General features: G+C 38.1%; 1 protein-coding gene across 1 annotated transcript in view; it reads right to left on the reverse strand.

Annotated features, from left to right (window-relative positions):
• VPS54 (VPS54 subunit of GARP complex) overlaps positions 1–24,690 on the reverse strand; it is a 52,354-nt gene extending 27,664 nt beyond the window's left edge. The window contains exons 1-7 of the mRNA XM_081344261.1: positions 24,370–24,690; positions 22,035–22,145; positions 13,576–13,737; positions 11,231–11,472; positions 9,767–9,845; positions 9,508–9,542; positions 334–465 (exon numbers count right to left, since the gene is read on the reverse strand). Of these exons, the coding sequence (XP_081200387.1) occupies positions 334–465; positions 9,508–9,542; positions 9,767–9,845; positions 11,231–11,472; positions 13,576–13,711 (624 nt within the window). The 5' untranslated portion in view covers positions 13,712–13,737; positions 22,035–22,145; positions 24,370–24,690. The remainder of the gene's footprint in view (positions 1–333; positions 466–9,507; positions 9,543–9,766; positions 9,846–11,230; positions 11,473–13,575; positions 13,738–22,034; positions 22,146–24,369) is intronic.
• Between the last annotated feature and the right edge of the window lie 421 nt (positions 24,691–25,111).

Here is a 25,111-nt window from a genome sequence, read left to right on the forward strand (position 1 = left end):
GACCCACAAATTCTTTCCCCTCTAAACTAGTTTAAAGGCTGGAAAAACACTAGAACAATGTAGAAACTGGCAGAAATGCTGTTAGTTGCAAGCACACAAACCTGACACGATTTCTGACTGAGTTTTGTCAAAACATATTTAGAATTTGCATAGGAAGCTTTCTTAAGGGATGCTATTAAAATGAAGGCTAGTTGGAAAATGAAATAGTCAAACGTGGTATGTATATGTATATATATCTTACCCTTCATTTGTTTTTAAACAAAACAAAACATGGCAATTCAAGAAAATACTTGAATTTTTAATCACTGTGGTGAAAATATGCATATTGTTTACCTTTTCTTGAAGTAGCTTGGAGGAAGCTGTATCACGGTTTCCTTTCCCAGAAGCAGTATTAAAATGAGACCAAGGTAATACTGCATTAAATGTTAAGGGATCATCCAAGGCAAAATCTGGTTTCATAAAAATCTGGGGGGGAAACCCACATCTCATATTCACTGCATACTACTACTAATAATAATTGATACTAATAATTCAGACATTATAATTATATTATTTACTTATCAGTTTTGTTCAGGAGTGTCACTGTTCATGCTGGGTATAAAATATTTAGAATTTAAACCAACCAATCAATTATACCATAATGTATTTATTTCTGTTCTGCTGCAATCATCTGAATCTTGGTGGCTGATACTTTAGAAAACCAATTTAAAAATCCATAGTGACCTAAATATCATTTTGGTTTCGTTTGTAAAAAAAATCTTAATGGTAAAATAAGAAAAAAAGAAAACAAAAATGAGGGATCCAAATAGGTTGAAACATCTTTAATATATCCCTGAATGCACCAGGCTGCCCTTAAGGAAAACTCTTCCAGAGCACTGAGTTACCCCCAAAAGGAAATACAGTGGTGCCTCAGTCCTCATTGCTAATTCGTTCTGGAAGAGGCGCCAAATACTAAAACAGTCAAGGACTAAAAAAAAACCATGTAACTTACCGCATGATCCACTATTTCTGCCAGAAATACCTCATGTTGACTTTTTCCTTAATAGGGGATTTAGTCATCCTAAAAAGATCACTAGAATTGCCCTCCATTACTGTCAAGTGTAGGTCTGAATAGGAGCGCATACCTATGCTTTTGGTTAGAACTACTTTTTAGTTATGTTCATTTGAATAAGCCCCATCCTGTAAAAATCAGAGGTAGCAGTCAATTTAATCTGGGTCAAGCATGATCTAAACACGGCAAAGGAGTTATGTGAGATAGAAATATTTCCATCTCCACATTACATAACATCTCCAGGATGTATTAGCAGAGATTACCTGAGACAAATCCATGGTCACCATGGAGATAATGAATTCCTGGGCTTTATCTGATCCTAGCTCCGAAGCCATTGAGTTTGAAGGTCCCCAACACAAAGAGGTGTGTCTATCCATCACCAACCCGGAACAGATTCAGGAGCCCAGGGAAGTATCTCACTGGGGAACAGGGCAGACAGTACACAAGTAGGATCTCTAGCTTATCTTTACAATTTGCTCTCACACTCTAATATCTCGAGAACAGTTTCCATAATCACGGAAAGAGTATCCCTACCTCTTTCCACCTCCCTGGCTATAGCACAAGGCTGAAGGAACTAAAATCTGGCAAGTCTGATTTCAGAGAGAATGACGTTGTCACCCTTGCCTAGTAAAGTATGTCAGATCTGCCTGTTTGTCCACCAGCAAACTGTGAATGAGAGTTTTTATTACAGACAGTTGTGGCATTTACCACCAACACCCTGAGGCCACTGCCCAGCAATCTGAGTACCTGGCCCCCAGCATGAGCTTGTTGAGTTAGAAGTAGAGAATTCCATTAAATTAGATGCCTCTCTTCTCCTGGAACAGCATACCCATATTTCCCTGAACCAAACAGTACAGAGATATAACACCCACCCCCAATCCACTCTGTTGTCTCTCACTAGTCTTCTTTCACTAGCATCCATTTAAATGCTCTTATTTCCCAAAAAGATGCAATACACACATCCAGTAATCAGCCTATTTGGAAACAATCATGCAGCTGGTCACAAATTCTAGTAACTTACTCAAATTTTCATACATATTAAACCACCAATAAATCAACTGAGAACCTTCCTTCCCAATATATTCCCACTAATGTCTCAGGGTTGAAACCCTGCACTTAACCTTTCACCCACTTCAGTTAGGGATATCCAATCCATCTCACTTCTCACCCAAGGTAGGTCTTGTAAATGTAATGGCATGATTGCCTGTATCCCTACGCCCAGTAGTCAGTTGGTAGGATCCCAATGGGATAAATTGGGCACAACTGGCCCCCTTAACGTTAGGAATGATAGAAGTACAACTTTAGTCCAGTATACTCGTCACAAGATCTCCCATCTGATATTGCTATATCTTCATCAGTCTCTTGAGAATCACTCCAACCATTTTTCTCTTTGCATAATCCTTTCATTAAACCATTCAAACTTACAGTAATGGCGGCATTGAAATCAGGCAACAGGGCTCATTCTTAGGCAATATTCCAACTGGATAATGCCATTACTAACCTCTCCTGTCTGTTACCCCGCTACTTCTTCTTCTACCAATTTGCCAGCCAATTCATTCATAATTGTAGTACTCCCCTGAACAGTGGTGGTGTCAGCTCCAACAATGGCAAGTTCCAATAACAAAACCCCATCAGTTACACTCAAAACACCTATTTTCCAGATTGTATCAGTTTCATCTTCCTCTCAGTTCCTGTGTCTTGCATGCTTTAAAAATGGATACTTAACTAGCTTGCTACTCACTCTGTCCTTAATGTGACCTTAACACTGTTTCTTTGTTCCCATCAGCTATAGCATCTGAGGAAAGAACACCCGAATCCTTTTAGGCCATTTTATGGCAGCTTCAGATTCCTTTTAACTGCCATTCTTATTTTTGCAAGATTGTTTTTCTTATTGTTATTTTTATTTAAAAACTCTTTTTACTTTTTACGGCAATCTAAGAAAATAGGGGAACTTAGGCACCACACAAGTTATGTAGCAAGTAAACACAGGGTCAGTCATAAAGGACTCAAATGTCTGTACACCAATGCGCTGAGTATGAACAGTAAGCAGGGTGAACTAGAAATTCAGGTAAATGAGGGCGGATATGATATTGTTGCCATTACGGAAACATGGTGGGACGAAACCCACAAATGGAACACACAGCTAGAGGGATTTAAATTATTTAAAAGAAACAGACTAAACAAAAGAGGAGGTGGAGTTGCTCTATATATAAGAAATAACTTTATCTCTACAGAAATAGAGCACAACAGTGATGAAAACTGTAAACTTGAATGTATTTGGGTCAATATAAAAGGGGGAAAAATGACATTGCCATAGGTGTATACTATAGGACGCCCAACCAAGCAGAGGAAATAGATGAACTTTTTGCTAGTCAGTTAACTAAGTTATGTAGGAAGTGCATCACAATAGTAATGGGGGACTTTAATTACCCTGATATCAACTGGGAGACAAATTCTGCACCAAGTGGAAGATCTAACAGATTCCTGACAAACCTAGCAGACAACTTTCTCTCCCAAAAAGTAGAGAAGGGAACTAGGGGATTAGCCATATTGGATTTAATTCTCACTAACAGAGATGAAATGATAGAAAGTGTCGAAGCCACAGGAACCTTGGGGGGAAGTGATCATGCAATATTGGAATTCAACATTATGGAAGCACAAGCAATAGAATACAGCCAAACTAGAGTCTTGGACTTTAAAAGAGCTAATTTCAATAAACTTAGAGAGACCTTGGGAAGAATTCCATGAATGAGAATCCTAAAGGGGAAAACAACTCAAGAAGCTTGGGAAATTTTGAAAAGTGAGATAATAAAGGCCCAGTTTAGCACAATACCAACAAAGAAGAAAAATAACAGCTTTCAAAAGAAACCAGCATGGCTGCATAAAGAACTCTCTGATAAACTGAAAGATAAAAAGGACAAGTAGAAGAAGTGGAAAGAGGGGCACATAACTAAGGCAGAATATCAGCAAACAGCCCGTGCCTGCAAAGATGAAGTGAGGGAAGCTAAGGCTCAAAATGAACTAAGGCTTGCAACCAAAGTCAAAAATAACAAAAAAAGCTTCTTTCAACATACAAGAAACAAGAAAAAAGTTAAGGAAATGATTGGTCCATTAGTGGAGGAAAGTGGCAAGAAGGTGACAAGCAACAGAGAGAAAGCAGAACTATTTAACTCGTTTTTTGCATCTGTCTTTACACAAAGGGAAAAAACAGTCCAACCTACCAAAACCAGTGCCATAAAAATCAGAATAGAAACGCAAGTTAAGATAGGCAAGAAAATGGCAAGTGAGCACCTGTCCAGCCTAGAGGAGTTCAAATCACCAGGACCAGACGGATTACACCCCAAGGTTCTCAAGGAACTGGCAGACGTGATCTCAGAACCACTGAACTATATTTTTCAAAGATCCTGGAGCACTGGGGAACTACCAGAGGACTGGAAGAAAGCTGATGTAATTCCCATCTTCAAAAAAGGGGAAAAAATAGATCCAGGAAACTACAGACCTATCAGCCTGACCTCAATACCTGGGAAGATTCTGGAAAAGATAATCAAACAACAAATCAGTGAACACCTTGATGCGAACAAAGTTATCACTAAAAGCCAACATGGGTTTGTCAAAAACAGATCATGCCAGACAAACCTTATTGCATTCTTTGACCAAGTGACAAAACTAGCAGACCAGAGGAATGCTGTAGATATAATTTACTTGGACTTCAGTAAGGCATTTGATAAAATAGATCACAACCTACTACTTGATAAGATAGAAAAATGTGGGTTAGATAGCATCACCACCAGATGGATTCGTAGCTGGCTGACAGGCCGTACTCAGCGTGTGGTCTTCAATGGAACTGCATCTACATGGAAGGAAGTGTGTAGTGGGGTGCCCCAGGGCTCTGTTCTGGGCCCAGTGCTCTTCAACATCTTCATCAACGATTTGGATGAGGGGATAGGTGGGGAACTCATCAAATTTGCAGACGACACCAAGCTGGCAGGAATAGCCAATACTCCAGAAGATAGGCTTAAGATACAGGAGGATCTGGACCGACTCGAACACTGGGCACTATCTAACAAAATGAAATTCAATTGTGAAAAAAGTAAGGTTCTACATTTAGGCAGGAAAAATCAAATGCACAGGTATAGTATAGGGGGTACCTTGCTCAATAGTAGCAACTGTGAGGGAGATCTCGGAGTCCTAGTGGACAATCACTTAAATATGAGCCAGCAGTGTGCTGCAGCTGCCAAAAAAGCCAACACAGTGCTAGACTGCATTAACATAGGGATAGAATCAAGATCGCGTGAAGTACTAATACCACTTTACAATGCCTTGGTAAGGCCACACCTGGAATACTGCATCCAGTTTTGGTCACCACGATGTAAAAAAGATGTCGAGACTCTAGAAAGAGTACAGAGAAGAGCAACAAAGATGATTGGGGGACTGGAGGCTAAAACATAGGGAACGGTTGCTGGAATTGGGTATGTGTAGTTTAATGAAGAGAAGGGTGAGGGGTGACATGATAGCAGTGTTCCAATATCTCAGGGGCTGCCACAAAGAAGAGGGAGTCAAACTATTCTCCAAAGCACCTGAAAGCAGGACAAGAAGCAACGGATGGAAACTACCGTATATACTTGAGTATAAGCCGACTCGAGTATAAGCCGAGACCCCCAATTTCACCCCCAAAAACTGGGAAAAGTTGTTGACTCGAGTATAAGCCGATCCGCCGTTCTGCATGCCTCGGAGGCTGGATCCGCGCTCTGCAAGCCTCTGCCGCCAGGCAGGTCTCCGTTTTGTTCTGGGACTAGTTCCCTAGCCTTTTGGAGCTTTTGGTGTTCGCCCATCAGCTGTCTACGGGGAGGCAACAAAGCTGCCTCTCTAGGCTTTGAGAAAAGGCCCCTTGCACAAAAGGCAGCTTCAGGACGAGCTTCCAAAAACCCTTTCCTTCCTTAACGCCCTCCCCACCTTCCCCCAGAAAGCCATATTTCTTTTTTTTTATTGAAAATTTTTATTGAAGTTACAATATTATCCCCTCCCCAACCCACCCCAGAACCCCTCCCCCTCCCCCATATTTCTTCAATAACAAAAACATAAAAAGCTGGTTGGGATGTACTCGCTGATTTCCCCCCCCCCTTTCTTTAGATGCTAAAACTAAACTCTCCCTCTGCCTTCCAACCAATATCCCTTTTTAAAATCTTACCTTGGCTCCAGATGGAAGAGTAGAGGAACTAAGCTAGTAAGGAGAGAATTTTTTTCTGCAACTTTTTACTCCTGAAGTAGTAGTAGTAGTAATAGTAGTAGTAGGAATAATAATAATAAATCCCTAAAAGTTGTGCCAGAAAATGGAGGACGCTGGGTCTTTGCAAGTTTTAGCTGTCTGTCAGACTGCCTGAAAAGGGCGGCCTTCAGGCAGCCAGGCGGACAGCTAAAGCTTGCAAAGACCTAAAAGTTGTGCCAGAAAATGGAGGACGCTGGGTCTTTGCAAGTTTTAGCTGTCTGTCAGACTGCCTGAAAAGGGCGGCCTTCAGGCAGCCAGGCGGACAGCTAAAGCTTGCAAAGACCCAGCGTCCTCCATTTTCTGGCATAACCTTCGGAGATTACTTTAAAAAAAAAACAAAAAAAAACTTCAGAGGAAAAACAGCTGCAGAAACATTTTGTCTCCTTGCTGGCTTGGTTCATCTACTCTTCAGCCAGGAGGGAGTCCAAGGCCTAGAGAAGGAGAGCTTTGCAGCATCCCTATGGACAGCTGATGGGCAGACAGCTGATTAGCGGAGAAGGCTCTGAAAGTAGCACCAAAGCCTCGGCCGCGCACAAGTCCTCGGTAAGTTTTTTTGTTGACTGGAGTATAAGCCGAAGTGGAATTTTTCAGCCCAAAAAGTGGGCTGAAAAATTCGGCTTATACTCAAGTATATACGGTAGTCAAGGAGAGAAGCAACCTAGAACTAAGGAGAAACTTCCTGACAGAACAATTAACCAGTGGAACAACCTGCCTCCAGAAGTGGTGAATGCTCCAACACTGGAGGTTTTTAATAAGAGATTGGCCAGCCACTTGTCTGAAATGGTATAGGGTTTCCTGCCTGAGCAGGGGGTTGCACTAGATGACCTCCAAGGTCCCTTCCAACTACTACTTCTTCTTCTTCTTCTTCTTCTTCTTCTTCTTCTTCTTCTACTTCTTCTTCTTCTTCTTCTTCTTCTTCTTCTTCTTCTTCTTCTTATTATTATTATTATTATTATTATTATTATTATTATATTATTATTATTACTTTTCTTTTCGCTGGTGTTTCTCTTTTTCCTTGCTTTTGCTGCTGTGCACACAATAGGTCTTTTCATTTAGCTTTTTATCTCTTTTTGATTCAACAATACTTAATGGCTGAGTATTTTGCCACCAGATATAACTGTGACTCCTGTCCTTTTAAAGCATTTTTTTAAAAAAACATGCATCTTTTGTACATATGCCAAGTTGCAAACAAGATTCAGAAGTGAATCAGCATATTATATACTATTGTTTCAAATTCTTTATCAGATGATGAGGAAGTGGAGGGGAAGTAAAATTCTGTTATTTGTGTAAAGTAGTGCATTTGCCAATGTTAAAGTTGCTGCACATATGAGTAATTAACATTAATATTTCTTCTTTGAGAAAAATGCATGTAGCTCATAAAGCAAGCAATATAACTTTGGTTGCTCATCACTACTTGCTTTCCTCTTTTCAAATATACAGACAGCAAATAGGTAGTCCTCAACTTACAACCATTTGTTTAATGAACGGTTGAAGTTACAGCAGCACTGAAAAAAGATTTATGACCATTTTTCACACTTACGACTGTTGTAGCATCTCATGGTCACATGATTACAATTTAGATACTTGGCAACTGGTTCATATTTATGATGGCTGCAATGTCCTGGGGACACGTGATCACCTTTTGCGACCTTCTGACAAACAAAGTTAGTGGGAAAGCCAGATTCACTTAACAACCGGGTTAACTAACTTAACAACTGCAGTGATTCCCTTAAGAATGGTGGCAAGAAAAGTTATAAAATGCGCCAAAACTCACTTAACAACTGTCTTACTACCTATACTAAGCTTGGGAATCCATAATCTAAATATGTTATGCAAGGTGAAACAACCACAGCTGTACTTGGGATCGCAAACATGGCTGCATGAACCAAATATTTATATATACCATAGTTTCCCAATACTGACAGTTTTATTTCCAATTCATTTCCTAAAAATCCCTAGCAAAACACTTTTTTTTTAATAGCCACCCCACATGAGTATTGGGGGAACTGCTTGAGGAATCAGCAGAAACGGCCCTTTAAAATAGAGAGGGGATGAAATATTCAACTACAATCTCGGTGAACTTGATAAGAGGTGAGGAAGAAAACGACCAGCAGTGAGGCAGATAGATTCATTAACAGTGGTGATGGGTGCACCATTGGGAGACTTGAAATAAAAGGGTAGATTGTCATGGAGAAAATCCATCTTTGTGATCACCAGTCAAAAACCTCTTGATGGCACATCATCATCATCATCATCTTGTTACCTTTAATATTCTTATTCATCCTGTCCTATAAATAATCATTTTTTCCCCAATGCATATAAAGACACTGAATAATATCCTCAGTCAGCAATTCAAGGTGGCTCACAAAATTACATTACATTAACCCAGAGAAAAGATAAAAGATTATCTAAGGGAAACAAACATACAGCGTGAACTAATCCATCTAGTTCAATGCAGGTGGACACCAACCCAGAGAATGTATATGACCACAGGAATCAGGATACGAAATGGCATTGCTCGAGAAACGGGTCATGAAGCAAAAAAGGCTGAATTCAGATTCATACCCAGTTACCTCAATCCAACTCCAAAATAGTATCTACCACCTTTTTTTTTTCTAAGCACGTCACACCAACTGTTCTAAGTTTGCTATTATTGTTTTGGCTATTTTTAAAATGAACATTTCTTTGAAATTTGCAATAAATAAAGGCTGAAATGCACAATATTGTTAAAATGTTGATGTAAGTTTGTTGTAAACTAAATTAGGAAATTTTAAATTTTAATGCCACAGCTGATGAGCAGACAATAAAAGAAGGGAAAAGAAGACATATAAGTCTGGAATTTCTTTTACCATTTTTTAAAATGTTAGTCCAACAAAGATAAATAAAATAAAAACTTACAAAAGAAGAAAAACATAAAAACAGCAGAGAGCTGTGTTAAGCTTTCTAAACTGCATACTTCTTTGTAAAAAAGAGTATGTGTATTTGTTCTCAGGAATCCTGCTGACTGCCTGGACAAGTCCCTGCAGTTTTCTTGGCAATATTTTCAGAAATGATTTGCCTTTGCTTTCTTCCTAGCCTGGTGCCTTAAACACTGCAACCCCCCCACCCTCACCCCAAATGAAAGAACTGTTAAAGAATGTATTACCATACACACAATTTTTCTTATGACTATGAAATATTTTAGTCATACCTTAGGTACTTGTTCCAGATCTGTCCTGGATTTATCTAGGAATAAAATAAAAAAATAAAAAAAAAAATAATTTACATGACAGATAAAGATATCTGAATTATCTACACCCTCAAAAAATTCTTTTCATTCATTGATTTTCTGTTATAAAATAAAAGCAGGCAATCATTAATTTTTAAAATTTAAAATGTATTAAATATTATTCTAAATAAATCTGACATATGACAGATAGTGATAAAAAAAAATAAAAACAGAAACTTACCATGAGTATGTAACAATGTCCTATCAAAAGTATCTTTAGGAGGACAAATACTCTTACATTTCTCATGAATCTTCTCTTTCTAAAAAAAGAAATCAGATAAAGAAAATGCTTGGTATGAAAATGATGAACATTTTTCTAATATGTTACGTTCCTTACCCAAGAAGAAACCTTTGTCAAAAATTCACTGGCAAAATGGAGTGTAAGCTATATAGTAGTATGGTATCTACAGTATAATTAAGAATTAAAATCTTATTAATTACTATAAACCAATGATTTTAAAATTATCTCCATACTACTCATTCTAATTTTATCATTTACAAAGCAGTAGAGCCAATTCATTCAATGAATTAGGTGCAATTCAATCTGGCTTGATTATCTGGGAGGAATTTGACCTTGTTGGTCCTGGTAGTGGGCAGGGTCCTTGTGACTGTTGAAATCATTGATTTATAGTAATTAATAAGGTTTTAATTCTTAATTATACTGTAGATACCATACTACTATATAGGTTGTATCACTGTTTTAGATGCATATCCCTCCTGGTTAGCTAAGGCCTACCTAGAGGCAATATGTGGTTGGGATTCACATTGGAAAATTCCTCTTTGAGAAAGGGGATGGTGCTACTGGCTCCTAAGGAAGCAAGCAATGGTCGCTCCCTTCTCAAGGGGTCATTGCTTGACCCAACTAGTTTGGACAATTTCTTCCAGTGTCTAACCTTCCCCTTTTGGAGAAGATTTTAGAGAAGGTGGTAGCACAGCAACTCCAGTGAACTTTGGAATATTATCTGGACCCCTTTCAACTGGGATTCAGATTTGGGAATGGCACTAAGACAGCATTGATCACACTTCTAGATGATCTCTAGTGGGAGTAAGATGGGGTAATGTGTCCATCATTGCTCTTTCTGACCTTTCAGCAGCCTTCAATAGGATTGATCATGGTAATCTTTTTGAACTGCTTCAAAAATTGGGCAGGGTGGCACCGTGTTGTTCTGGTTCTCCCGCTTCTTCCGGAGCCAGTTCTGATGAGTGCTGATCCAGTGGGAGAGGTTCAGCTTCGATTTAATTCTAGGAAGATTGAATGGCTCTGGCCTCTAAGACCCTGTGGTTCTGGGGACTTCCCATCTCTTATTCTGGAAAGGGCTGTACTACCCCAGACGGCAACTGGGCCTTCTGCTTGAAGATCAGGTTGCAGCTGTGGCTAGGAGGGCCTTTACACAACTAAAATGTGTGCCAGTTGTAACCATTCATAGACTGTGTCAGCAGTTATCGATACTTTTGGTATCTATATATTATAATCTAAATTTACTATCATTACAAGGATTCATCTTTGCAGGTTGGCTCCTTTCATGGTTCTACATTATTTGGATAATTTGAAGATACCAGGAAGTCCATTTGAAGTTTAGTAATAATTAAATTCAAATAGCAAATGTCGATAAGCTTAGTGTACAGACATGCAATTTATTTTTACCTGAACAACTTCCCGTTGGTATGTTACAAAATGTTCCTTGTTGATTTGTGGGAGGTAGAGTGAAGGCACGATTTCAATGTCCACAAAATCCTGTCCCCATGTTTTTGTAAAGAAATCAGATTCCCTTTTTGTTAATCGAGGATCATTTAGTGCTGCTGGGAGGTTTACTTTGGAATGATAAATAGTCCATCGATGTTGATCAACAACTAAAGATGGACTGCCACATAAGCTACTAGGATCACCTGCAAGACAAAAAAAATCTAATCATGGAATACGATCTAGTAAAATAATGTTTTCCATAAGCTTACAATTATTCTAAAGGCTGATTGTACAATTAAATCATACAAGCCAGTATTTAAACAATTAGTAGAGGAAGATAATGTATTAGCTGGATGTATAGGTATTTGAATTTACAGTGGTTCACTACATTCTTGAAACAAGAAGAGTAAGCATATTCTTCTTGGTTTTATGAATGTTATTAGTATTCATAGAAGAATAGAAAATCATGAACACTTTGATACTCTCCATGATGTGGCAAATAAGTCTGTATCCAGAAGGTAACCTGAGATATCATTAAAAACATACTTTGTGAATCCTAAAAATAAAAAACTGCACCCACTGCAATATTTTACAACAGCAAAGCCATTATAGTTTGCTGATTTCCCATATCAAATAATAGCAGAGTTCATTGGCAGAGAAGAAAGAAATATTTCTGCCCCATTCATTACCCAGATAGCACAGAATCAAGATGGACCTATTCCTGCCAAAAACCTTTTTAAATAATAGTACAAAAATGTTATGTTTGTTAATTTCTAAACCCTGATTTACTGGCTCAATTGCAAGTTGTATTTCTGCCAATACTTTGGAAACTTATTTTTCTAATAACATTAATGTTTCTAAGAATTTTTATGGGACTGAAGCCCAAAGCAAGAAATAAATAAGCAAGATTTAGAAAGCCCGTCTCTTTACTAATTTACTCTTTAAAATACTCTATTAATTTACCTATGAAATAAGAGAGTATTTTGAAAATGGCCTATGTATTGTCATATACATTTGAAAGCTGCCTCCATTTAGTTTCAAAAGTTAAGGATTAGCAAATGATGTTTTCTTCTACTGGTAAAAACTGTTGTTGTTAATTACCATCTCTACCAGGCCAAATTATATATAGATAGGACAGTGATTTGTCTACTCTCCATTTCTTGCCAGTAAAAATGACTGTTACAGTTGTACACACATTCTAAGGTTGTTTAATTTATATTTAAATTATTTGTCTTGTCTTCCAATTTTCATTCATTTCAAATTGGCTGAATCTAGAATATTCTTATTATTATATACAAGTGATATACTATTATGTCAATAAAGCAGTTATGTTTGCATATAATTTTTGAGTAAGTTATTATAAAGTACTAGGCAAGTCATACATTTTCAATATTTCACTATTATTCTGCATTCCTCAAGTTTTTGGGTAACTTGGAAATTTATGTCATTTAATCTATACCAAATAGTTCTAAAGCTATAATTTATTTTATACCAAGAAAATTATTCTCACCACTCATCAGATATTGAATTCAAATACACTGACTCAGTTGACCAATCTGGATTTGAGTTTTAACCTCTGAATTAGTGTATTTTGTACTTTTGCAACCTCTCTTGTTATGCCAGATATCCTACCTGAGTTTCTGAAAGATGATTCCCTTCAGCTGAATGCAGAACATGTTACCAACCATTCAGTTTGAAGTATTAGGTATTCTGATATTTCTTGTCAGGTTATTGGTAAATTCTCCAAAAGAATTGACATTTATTATCAAAAACCTAGGTCTCTCTGTAAACTCCTTTCCACTCAGAGCTATTGCCAGGCAAAATCTATTCTTGAATGTTAATTCACAACAATTGAGTAGTGTTGCTCTGAAAACTTACTTCTTAACACATCTCTGCTTAATTTTTAATTTTATCACTGACAATTAGCTGGATAATTTGATTGTTCTCGGATAACTATTATTCTTAAGAATATATTTTGCTGATGCTCATATCTATCTATCTATCTATCTATCTATCTATCTATCTATCTATCTATCTATCATCTATCTATCTATCTATCTATCTATCTATCTATCTATCTATCATCTAATCTATCTATCTATCTATCTATCTATCTATCTATCTATCTATCTATCTATCTATCTATCTATCTATCTATCTATCATCTATCTCTAATATGCTATTCCTTAAGATACTACCACTCTATTTGATAAATGAAAAAATAATCCAACTATCCTTTTGAAAAACAAACAAACAAACAAACAAACAAAGCAACCCAGTTTAAACATCCAAACTTGTGTTTCTACCTGTGGGTTCCTTGGGGCACACATCCGGTAGCGTGCACACTGGTCGAAAACGTTTGGAAGAATCCATTTCCTTTTTAAAGAAAGCATCACTGTTCTTTGATTGAGGCACTGGTGAAGACCGGTGGCTTGAGGCCATTGCATAAAATTACTACTGGATAAATACTGGATTAAAATATATGTATATTTATTTAAACATGTCCAAACATTATAAGAGAATAATGAAATATATAGCAGTTATAAGTGGAAAACATTTACAGCAAGAGTAACTAAAAATAATTGCATGTTACCAATGACTATATGAAATGTTACATCATTTTATCAATACCTCACAAAAAATTAAACCAAACCTTAATTAACGAATTATTACTTCAACCAAATGCTAAAGGACATATACAGTTGAGGTAGTCCTCGATTTACAACCATTCGTTTAGAGACTGGAAAAAGTAACTTATGACTGTTTTCCACACTTATGATCATTGTAATATCCCAAGGGCACGTGATCACAATTTGGACATTTGGCAATTGGCATGTACTTATGACAACTGTGATCCCCTTTGGCAACCTTCTGACAAGCCAAGGCAATAGGGAAGCCTAGGTTCACCTAACAACCAGGTCACTAACTGAAAAACTGCAGTGATTCACTTAACACCAGTGGCAAGAAAGGTCATAAAATGGGGCAAAACTCACTTAACAAATATCCCACTTAGCAACAGAAATTTTGGGCTCAATTGTGGTTGTTAAGTCGAGGACTACCTATACACCGCAATGCTTTACGAGTGACTGTGGGAAAGAGAGAAAAGGAATGATAATGAATAGTTGGGATGGATTAATCTGATAAGAGTGCTTTCCTAAATCTCCAATAATATCTTTTTCTCCAAGTTACCTGAAAGCATCTTCAAACTCTATTCCCAGCCTCAGTCCTATTTTTTATTTTAAATGAACTTCGCCACTTGCATCTTTTTGTTTTGCTAATTTAATTCGGTCCATCGTTTCATACCCTTCCTTATCACCAGTTATATTCCCTTCGGTTGCATTTTAGTTACCTTTCTTTCCCTTCCGTTTGCAGAAGAGATCTGAGGGAAAGAACTCTTTAGAAAATTTCCTCTTTAGAAAATGTGGAACTTCTCCGAGAAGCTCCTCTGTCTTAAGAAATCTGAAGCTGACCATAAGGCTCGCAAATCAAAGTGCAGGCTGAATCCACCATTAGCAGCAGAAGTAGCATAAACAAGCAAAGGCTTCCTCACATGTGAAGTTGTACTCATGGCTAATATCTTCCTCCTAAATAGGAGTTTTGCAAGAGCCTCTCTAATTAACTGAACCTGAGCTTGGGTAATTTATGACTGTGCCCAGACCTAATCTCAAAACTATCCTGTCTGTCCCGTAGTCTACAACAGGGGTCTTCAAACTCAGCCCTTTTATGACTCATGGACTTCAACTCCCAGAATTCCTCAGCCAGTGTGCCTGGCTGAGGAATTCTGGGAGTTGAAGTCCATGAGTCATAAAAGGGCCGAGTTTGAAGACCCCTGGACTCTACAAGATCGGTGGACTTTCTTTGGACATTGCCTTTGAACAGATACTCTGATGAAGACTGCCTTCAGTCAGTCTCTAGTTCTGCCAGCCAATCAATAATGCAAGCAGATGTGGCTCCGTTTGATGCAAATCAAAAGACAGGAAAAGACAGGTAGAATACAATCTCAGAAGGAATTTGGTAAAATAAAATACTTTATATTGCAACTTTTTCATTCTCTTTCCTCATTCTTTTCTTACCAAAGATCCAACAAGGGAGATACAAAATGGAATAATAAATATAAATGTTTGGACATCACCTCACTACCTTCAAGAGAAAAGGGCCTCGGAAATGTACTGCAAAATGAAGCTACACTAAATTATTCATTGCTAACAGCTATTTGTGTGCAGCAATAATTTAGAATCTTATGGATAATTAACTTCAATAAGCCACTGCATCTGTCAAGATAATAGCTGGTTCACATATTAGAAAAACAATCATCCAAACAATTCTTTCAAAAGCACCAGTTCTAAAAAAATTAAATTACATCAAGAACTGCAATATCCACATTTTCTAAAAACTAGGCCTGAAATCCAGAAAAATCCAAAATCCGTCATGCTAAATCAATAGAAAAAAAAATCTTGTACAGGTAGTCCTCGCACTTACAACCACAACTGAGCCCAAAATTTCTGTTGCTAAGCAAGACAGTTAAGTGAGTTTTGCCCATTTTCTAACCTTTCTTGCCAGAGTTTTAAGCAAATCACTACAGTTAACTTAGTAACATGTTTATTAAGTGAATTTGGCTTCTCCATTGACTTTGCTTGTCAAAATGTGGCAACTGTCATAAACGCATGCCAGAATTTTGATCACATGACCATGAGGATGCTGCAAAGCTTGTATGAAAAACATCACTTTTTTGTAAATTGGAATGGTCATTGAACAAATGGTTAAGTCAAGAACTACCTGTATTTGTTCACTCTTTACCGGAAAAGCACTAGCTTCAGAATCATATGCACTTTAAGGGACAGAATAATGTCACAGTACAGTACAGCAACAGTACTGTTGCTCTTTTGCTTGTTTGGAAGAATTCGTTTCAGGTCAGCACCAATTTAGCTGGCACTAAGGAAAGCTATCAAGCCCTATCTAGAGTGTGCTGCTAGGACAGTGTGTGACTAGGAAGTAAACATTCATATTGAATGTTTACTTTTCTTCCTCCCCCACTTATTTTAATTTTACTTTTTGCAGTCAATTCAGGGCCTTTCTGAAATTGAGTAGCATATAAAAGGTAAAGGTTCCCCCGCACATGCATGCTAGACGTTTCCGACTCTAGGGGGCGGTGCTCATCTCCATTTCAAAGCCGAAGAGCCAGCGCTTGTCCAAGGATGTCTCCGTGGTCATGTGGCCGGCATGACTAGACACCAAAGGCGCACGGAACGCTGTTACCTTCCCACCGGAGTGGTCCCTATTTTTCTACTTGCATTTTTACGTGCTTTCAACTGCTAGGTTGGCAGAAGCTGGGACAAGTAACAGGCGCTCACTCTGTTATGCGGCACTCGGGATTCGACCCGCCAAACTGCCGACCTTCTGATCGACAAGCTCAGCGTCCTAACCCACTGAGCCACCGCGTCCCTTTGAGTAGCATATATTGAGTAGCATTTCAGAAATACATGCATGCATACTGTTTGTAGGTAATTACTGAATTAGTTTAATAACCATAGCTTTCTTTATGGGCCAGGCACATTTAGTAGGAATAAACAGACTTTTAAATAACTAAGCTAAAGCTTAAATAGCTCACAACCCAAACTTTTAATTATACCCCTAACAAATCACGGTGAAGCCCATATACAAGATGTGCATTGTCCATCTGGGTTCCTCAAAATCAATTGTTAATGATATCTAATTCTGTTCCTTGCAGTCTAAACTAAGTAAAGTTTTAAATTTAATTATCAGATGTTGATAAGGGGTTAGACAAGAGCAAACAAGAGCTATATTGATCCAGAGAAAGCAAAACTATCATTGATCAGCCAAAGGGCAGGTTACAGGGCAGGTAGCAGACTATTCTGCTATTTATCAGAGAACATGACTCTTAGGTTACAACAATTTCACTGGCAATTGGTCCTTTCAAAGTCCAACATATTAACAACAAGAAAAAAGTAAAGGAAACTGTAGGTCCACTGAAGAGAGAAGATGGCAAGGAAATAACAGGCAACAGGGAGAAAGCAGAGCTGCTTAACTCATACTTTGCATCAGTCTGCACACAAAAAGAAACTACAGCCCAACATACAAAAGAAACCACTGCAAAAGACAAACTAGAAACAAAAATTAAAATAAGCAAGAAAATGGTAAGAGAACACCTATCCGACTTTGACGAATATAAATCACCGGGACCCGACAGATTACATCCCAGAGTTCTGAAGAAGGTGGCAGATGTTATCTCAGAACCACTGCACCACATCTTTCATAAATCCTGGAGCACAGGGAAAGTACCCGAAGATTGGAAAAGGGCTGATGTGGTTCCCATCTTCAAGAAAGGGAAAAAAATGGGACTCAGGAAATTACAATCAGTTTAACATCAATACCTAGGAAGATCCTAGAAAAGGTATTCAAAAAACACATCTGTGAACAACTAGAAGCAAACAAAGTTATATCTGGTAGCCAGCACGGGTTTGTTAAAAACAGATCATGCCAAACCAATCTTATTTCATTCTTTGATAAAGTGAGTAAACTAGATCAGCAGAATGCTATGGACATAGTATATTTAGATTTCAGTAAGGCATTTGATAAAGTAGACAACCTACTCCTTGGTAAGCTAGAAAAAGGTGGAATAGACAGCATCACCCCCAGATGGATCTGTAGCTGGCTAGCAAACCGTACTCAACAAGTAGTCCTCAATGGCACTACATTCACATGGAGAGAAGTAAGCAGTGGGGTACCACAAGGTTCCATCTTAGGCCCAGTACTCTGCAATATCTTCATCAATGACTTAGATGAGAGTATTGAAGGGGAACTCATCAAATTTGCAGACGACACCAAACTGGCAGGAATAGCCAACACCCCAGAAGACAAACTCAGGGTCCAAAAAGATCTTGACAAACTTGAACAATGGGCCCTCTCCAACAAAATGATTTTCAATGTGGAGAAAAGCAAAGTTTTACATTTAGGCAGGAAAACTCAAAGGTACAGATTGGGCGAGACCTGGCTTAAAAACAGTAACCGTGAGTGGGACCTTGGAGTCCTAGTGGATGATCACTTGACTATGAGCCAGCGATGTGTAGCAGCAGCCAAAGAAGCTAATACAATCCTGGGTTGTATAAACAGAGGCATAGAATCAAGATCATGCAAAGTATTGGTACCGCTTTATAAAACCTTAGTAAGACCACACTTGGAATACTGCAGCCAATTTTAGTCACTATATCACAAAAAAGATGTTGAGAGTTTGGGAAAATATCAGAAAAGAGCAACTAAGATGAATAAAGGCCTGGAGACTAAAACATATGAAGAACGGCTGCAGGACTTGGGTTTGGCTAGTTTAAAGAAAAGAAGAAATAGGGGAGACATAATAGCAGTATTCCAGTATTTGAGGGGCTGCCACCAAGAAGAAGGGGTTACGTTATTCACCAAAGCACCACAGGGAAGGACATGAAACAATGGTTGGAAACTGATCAAAGTGAGAAGCAACCTGGAATTAAGGAGAAATTTTCTAACAGTGAGGACAATTAACCAGTGGAACAGCTTGCCTCCAGAAATCATGGGCGCTCCATCACTGGAGATTTTTAAGAAGAGGCTAGACAGTCACTTGTCTGAGATGGTATAGGTCCTCCTGCTTGAGCAGGGGGCTGGACTAGAAGACCTCCAAGGTCCCTTCCAGCTCTATTCTATTCCATCTATAAAATCTGATGCTTCTTTGACGTAGGCTACTTAAAAACCCTATTTTCCTATATGACCGTGTGAGATTTTTAAAATTGTTAATAGAGACACTTCTTTCTCATCCCTTTTGGGTTGTGTGTCTGTACTGTCTATCTACTAGTAAGCAAAAGAAAAAAAATCAAACAGGAATTTGGCTTTTAAGGTATTTGTTTGAAGGGATTTTAAATGGTGGTTATTTGTTTCCTATTTATCTTACTTTTTATGTTCATTCATAATTTCAGTTTGCATTTTAATATACTGAAAGATGCTTGTAGTAGAAAGATAGGCTCTACATTTAGTAATAAATCAATTATTACAAGATTAACAATATCTGAAAACATTTCAGTATTTTGTGTACTTACTTACTTTGAGGATGGATTACTTTAGTTCAGATATATTGAGGCAATAGGATTTTATCAGTCCCTAATTGCTCAGTTCTGGTATTTGGTCATTTCCTCCCATTTTTGGCTCTGTACCTATATGATGCACTTCACAACCTTGTATGTAAATGACAATGGCAACTAATCCTTTCTTTCCTGTTACAAACCTCTTCTTCACTTTGGAAAGATCTAATGGTTTTGCTGCAGTGTTTCATATGAAAAGTGTTGACTGTGTATTTGTTGAATTCTTTCTAAAGAGTTATACTTGATCATTTCACAGATGTATTGCGATTTTGACTTTTGGATAGCCAGCCAAATGCTTATAAATCTCTATATCTCATTCTTTCTTTAACTATATATTCTTAACTACTAATTCCTTGAAAATGTCCACTGCATGTATGCCTCTTTTGCAGATTAATACAGGACAACATTAAATTTGGTATGTAGAAGTTCTGCATTTTCTTCTGGTAGTCAAATGTAAGTATGTTGAATAAACGCTCATTTCTGCAGCTTCATTAATGCTAATTAACATTAATTGCTGAACCCAACAGTTTTGAATAATTTTTTTTATTAGTCTCCAATCTCCTTTTCTGTTAAAGTGGTAAATAAGGTTCAGAAGACCCTGGCCGAAATGGGCTAACTGGATTCTGTGTAAGCCAGGTCTCAGGCCTGGTTATAACTACCAAAAATGCATTGATTGGGTTTGTGGATCATGGTGACATGATTTCAATTTCAGTACTTGGCAACTGGCCCACATTTACGAGGGTTGCTGTGTCTTGTTTGTGATTTGCAATTGTTCTAGCTGGCTTCAACAAGCAAAATCATTTGGGGAAGCTGGATTCACTTAACAACTATGTGATTCATTTAAAAATTGCATGATTTGACTGTGGTGATTTGTTTAATGACCATAGGAAAAATGAAAATAAAATCAGGTCCAGTCATGTAATGACCCACTTTACAACTACATCGACTTGTAATGCAAATTCTAATCCCAATTATGGTTGTAAGCAAGGACTACTTGTAAATTAAAATAGAAATAGCACTTAGACTTAGCACTTCATACTGTTTTACATCCCTCTCTAAGCAGTTTATAGAGTTAGCATATTGCCCCCAACAATCTGGTTCCTCATTTTACCCACCTCAGAAGGAAGGAAGGCTGAGTCAACCTTGAGCTGGTGAGAACTGAACTGCTGGCAGTTGGCAGAATTAGCCTGCAATACTGCATTCTAACCACTGCGCCACCACGGCTCTTATATACTTTCTATTCTATTTTAAAAAATTAAATGTAAATATAAACATAAAACAATTAAAAAGTATTTCCCAGAAGTAGTTCAATGTTCAACACAAATCTGCTACTTTCTGAATCAGGCATATCAAACTCACGTCACGTGACATCGTGCGACATATCACAACTTTTTCCCCATTGCTGGCAATGGGGTGTGTGTGGTTTCAGAGTGATGCATCCAGCCCATGGGCCGGCAGTTTGACATGCCTCTTCTAAATAGTTTTTGGCTATTCTTTGGGCACCGTTTGTTAATTTCTCAAGGGAAAAAATAATTTTTTCCCATCAGTTTTATGAATTTTTCTTAACCATTGATATTAATCTATTTATTTATTTATTTATTTTTGGGACTTATATGCCGCCGTATCTCCCGAAGGACTCAGGGCAGCTAACAACAATAAAACACAATAATACAAATGTTAAAAAAGATTAAACTAACAAGCCCCAATGATAAAATGGTAAAATATTAAAAATATTTTAATGAAGATGATTGTACTTGAACAAACAAGTTAGAAGAAATATTTTAATTGGAGGGAATGTTTTGTTTTTGTTTTTTAAGGAGGTAATAGAAGGCTATTGCTATGTGAGAAGCTATATATTGTGTGGTATTTTAGATCAGCAGTCCCCAAACTTTGTGGCTCAGCTGGAGAGAAAGAGGGGAACCAGGCCAGATTAGTGGCGGGCAGTGCGCACGTGCACATGCGCAGCTCGACTTGCACGAGTGCATGTGTGCACTGGCCCACTGCTCACACTGCCCGATTGCAAATAGGCCACGGCCTGGTAGTGGGCTGCAGCCCAGAGGTTGGGGACCTCTGTTTTAGATTAAATCTATGTGTTATTATGTAATTTACAATGCTTTAACTTTAAATGTTAGATATTTTCCCTATGGTTCTATGTGATAAAGAAACAATTCTGATTGTTTTCATCTTCATTTAAACAACTTGGTTTCTAGGCATTTATCATAACAATTAGCTTAAGTCATAGTGTTTTTCATATATATATATATATATATATATATATATATATATATATATATATATATATATATATATATATATATATATATATAATGTCTTCTACTTTATTAAAAATAATAAGTTGCTAAAAAGATCAACTCTAAAAATGTATAACTGTATGGAATACTTTGGAATTTGTGACATTTATGGCTGTCTAGTTCAAGAGATGCTCATTTATGATCATAGAGGAAATTACCCTTGAAACTAAAAATAAAGATTAAGTCAGGAAGTTATTTAAACTTGTGTTTGTACATTTTATTTTAAGTATACACAGTTTTAGCACATTATTAATATCTACTGGGTATGAGAGAATAGTGACCACAATCTATAAGTACCTGACAAATGAAAAAACCACTTAATTTGCATACCTTAACAACAGTATTCCAAGAAGATTCCAGTAAGGCAGACCTCATATCTCTTCCAGTTTCATTTATTAAAAAGATCACAAGACTATAATATACATGACTGTTTTTCAAGTTCTAAACAAAAAAAAGCATATAGAAAAAAGTATCAAATTATTAATTCCAAATTTAAATTACTAATTTAAAAAGCAAAGGTATAATTTAAAGACTGCATATAATATAGTTTCTTGTAAGTTGTTAAACTAAACTTTTTCCTTTTGATAGCAGGATGGTTACTTCAAGGTCTGTGTAATGTATGCAGTTCCATTGTACCTATAGATTTCTCACTGTTTCTTAAAATATAATTAAGAATTTTATTGTAAAACCATTCATGATACATACCAAGATGGATGCTAACATTTAATATTTTTTAAAAAAATATCAAAAGTAATAAAGGAACAAGTTTGATGCTGCCATTGAAAAGACAGCATTTTACAAAGAATTATCAGGAACATTTAATATATTAACCATACAAAAAGCAAAACAAAACAAAAAGCAAAGAAGCAAAATAAATAATAGGTTGAAAACATGTCTTAAATGTTTCCCTTACAATTTCTGACTTTTTCAAATAAGGAAATCCTGAAAATAAATCATTTTAATTTAAATGATTTGTCCATGGCAGTTTTTAACCGTACTTCTCATAAGAGGGATGAAACATGGGCACCTGTCACATAACTTGCATTTAAAACACAATGCAGGAACATACTGTATGTTTACATCTAGGATATTTCTAAAGGATGCCAGTTTCCCTTCCAAGACAATCTACAAATATTACCATTCCAACCCCCATGACTTTGACATATATCAGAAAATAAGTCCATTAGAAAAAAATTCTGTGATGCTATTTGACAGCTAAGAAAAATACTGCATGTAATGTCACTCAGTATGACTTAATTTTGCTACTGACCCAGAAGCAACGCTAAAAGCCTTTTAAAATGTTAATCAAATTTATGAAAGTCAATGTATCAATTAGTATTATTTTATAAATTAGTGTAATATAACTGTAATTAATTCACACCTATTTAAACCAATATAATTATCAGTCTTTCTATTTTGCATTTCCTTTTCTTTCCATCACACTCCCTACAGTAAAGGACACCCTTTACCATTATATTTGAATTCTTGCTAATTTAGGATAGCAACACTAAAAGCCTTTTAAAATGTTAATCAAATTTATGAAAGTCAATGTATCAATCAGTATTATTTTATAAATTAGTGTAATATAGCTGTAATTAATTCACACCTATTTAAACCAATATAATTATCAGTCTTTCTATTCTGCATTTCCTTTTCTTTCCATCACACTCTCTACAGTAAAGGACACCCTTTACCATTATATTTGAATTCTTGCTAATTGAGGATAGCAATTCATATATCCAACTCAGTGGATTAAAGTGAAATCAAATGCTTATGCCCTAAATTGTGTTAATTAATTAATTAATTTTGTAAAACATACATCTCCTTTAAATATACTGCCAGGCTTACACCTCACAGGAAAAACATTTAACAGTAATTCTGAGCTAATAGCTCGAATTAAGCAGGGATTCTGAACAAGGTAGCCCTAGTGGGCAAAGAGGGTAAGGTGGAATGAATCCATTTTTACAAGTGCCTTCCCTTGTGAACCTTGTCATATTCTAAAAAGAAGACACCATTCAAAATGTGTTATTCTTTTCCTTTATAAAAAAAAAACTTAGCTGGGCACAGGGGTGCCTCTGATGGGACAAAGAAGATACAGCGCAGACCTAACTTTCTCTGGCCTGAAAGTGGCTTCCTTTTATGTATACCCATACAGGGGGTGAAGATTATCAATTGTTTCCTCGAGATTAAGAACCAGAGCATATTCCTTTTGCTCCAATTAAAACCATTTCCTTGAAATTGGCAGGGCATCGTCTTCGACTGAAAGGAAAAGGGGGGAGGGAGGAAAAGAGGGACAGGTGGGGTTCCTCATCTTCCTGGGATTAAGAGATGGGAGAGGGAAAAAGACACCCAGTCCTTTTCCCCCCTCACAGTTGGGATTTGAGAAGACACCTCTTTGAGAAGAGGTTATCTTGGGGGCGCACAGAGGGAGGAGTATTTGGGGTGGGGGGGGGGTAAAGAGAGGGTTATTGTATCTCTTTCTCCAAATGACGGGAGGGCTCCAGTAAACTCCAGTAAACGAAGTCTGATGTCTGGGAAGGAAAGGAGCCCCCTGTCCTCTGCAAACCGCACCAAGCAAATGCGGGAAAAGCGGAGGGTGGGAGAGACGCGCCCCTGCAATTTACCATCCTCTGCCTCTCTAAGGGGACGTCCGAGCCCGGCCTACCTTAGCGAGGTTTTGTTGCGCTCTTTCTCCGCCTCTCCCCGCTATTAGCAGGGGGGAATCTGACCGGGCGTGAAAAGAACAGCACGGAGAAGCTGCCGCCGGCGCCGGCGCTCTTCGCCTTTCTCGGTCTGGAATTCCCCGAGGGACCGGCGGGATTTCCGCCCCGCAGCAACGCCGGGTGGCTGCAGCTGTCGCCGTCGCAGCGACGGCAAAGGCCGAAACAGCGGATGCGGCCTAGCGTAATTCCCGGCGCCTCCAAAGCGACACGTCGCCACCATGGGCGACTCTGGGCCGAGCCACTCGGCCGGCGGCAGCGCAACGACTTCGCCGGCCTCAGGCAAGCGCCGCCTCTCGTCGCAGCCGTGACTGGGAGGAGGAGGAGGAGAAGGAGGAGGAGCCGCCGTGCGACTCCCGTGCCGCCGCCGGGCTGTGGCTGCGGCTCCGCGCCCTTTTCTTTTCTCTTCCCCCCCCCGCCCCCGCGTTCACTTGAGATCCTCCGTATCTACGGAGGAGGCGAGGGTGGCGGTCAGAGATGGGACGCCGTCCAAGGCCGGCCCCACCACGGTTTTGCCTGGTTTTGCTTGAATTCTCTTGGCGCAGTTACTCCGTGGTTCGGCCTGAGGAAATTCTGCCCCACCCACCACCTCCCTTAAGTGGAAGAGCATTGTTTTCTCTTTAGGCTAGGCTAGGGCAGGGGTAGGCAACCTTGGCTCTTTTATGACTCGTGGACTTCAACTCCCAG

The sequence above is a fragment of the Vipera berus genome, assembly GCF_964194415.1.
Source record: "Vipera berus genome assembly, chromosome: 1".
NCBI lineage: Eukaryota > Metazoa > Chordata > Lepidosauria > Squamata > Viperidae > Vipera > Vipera berus.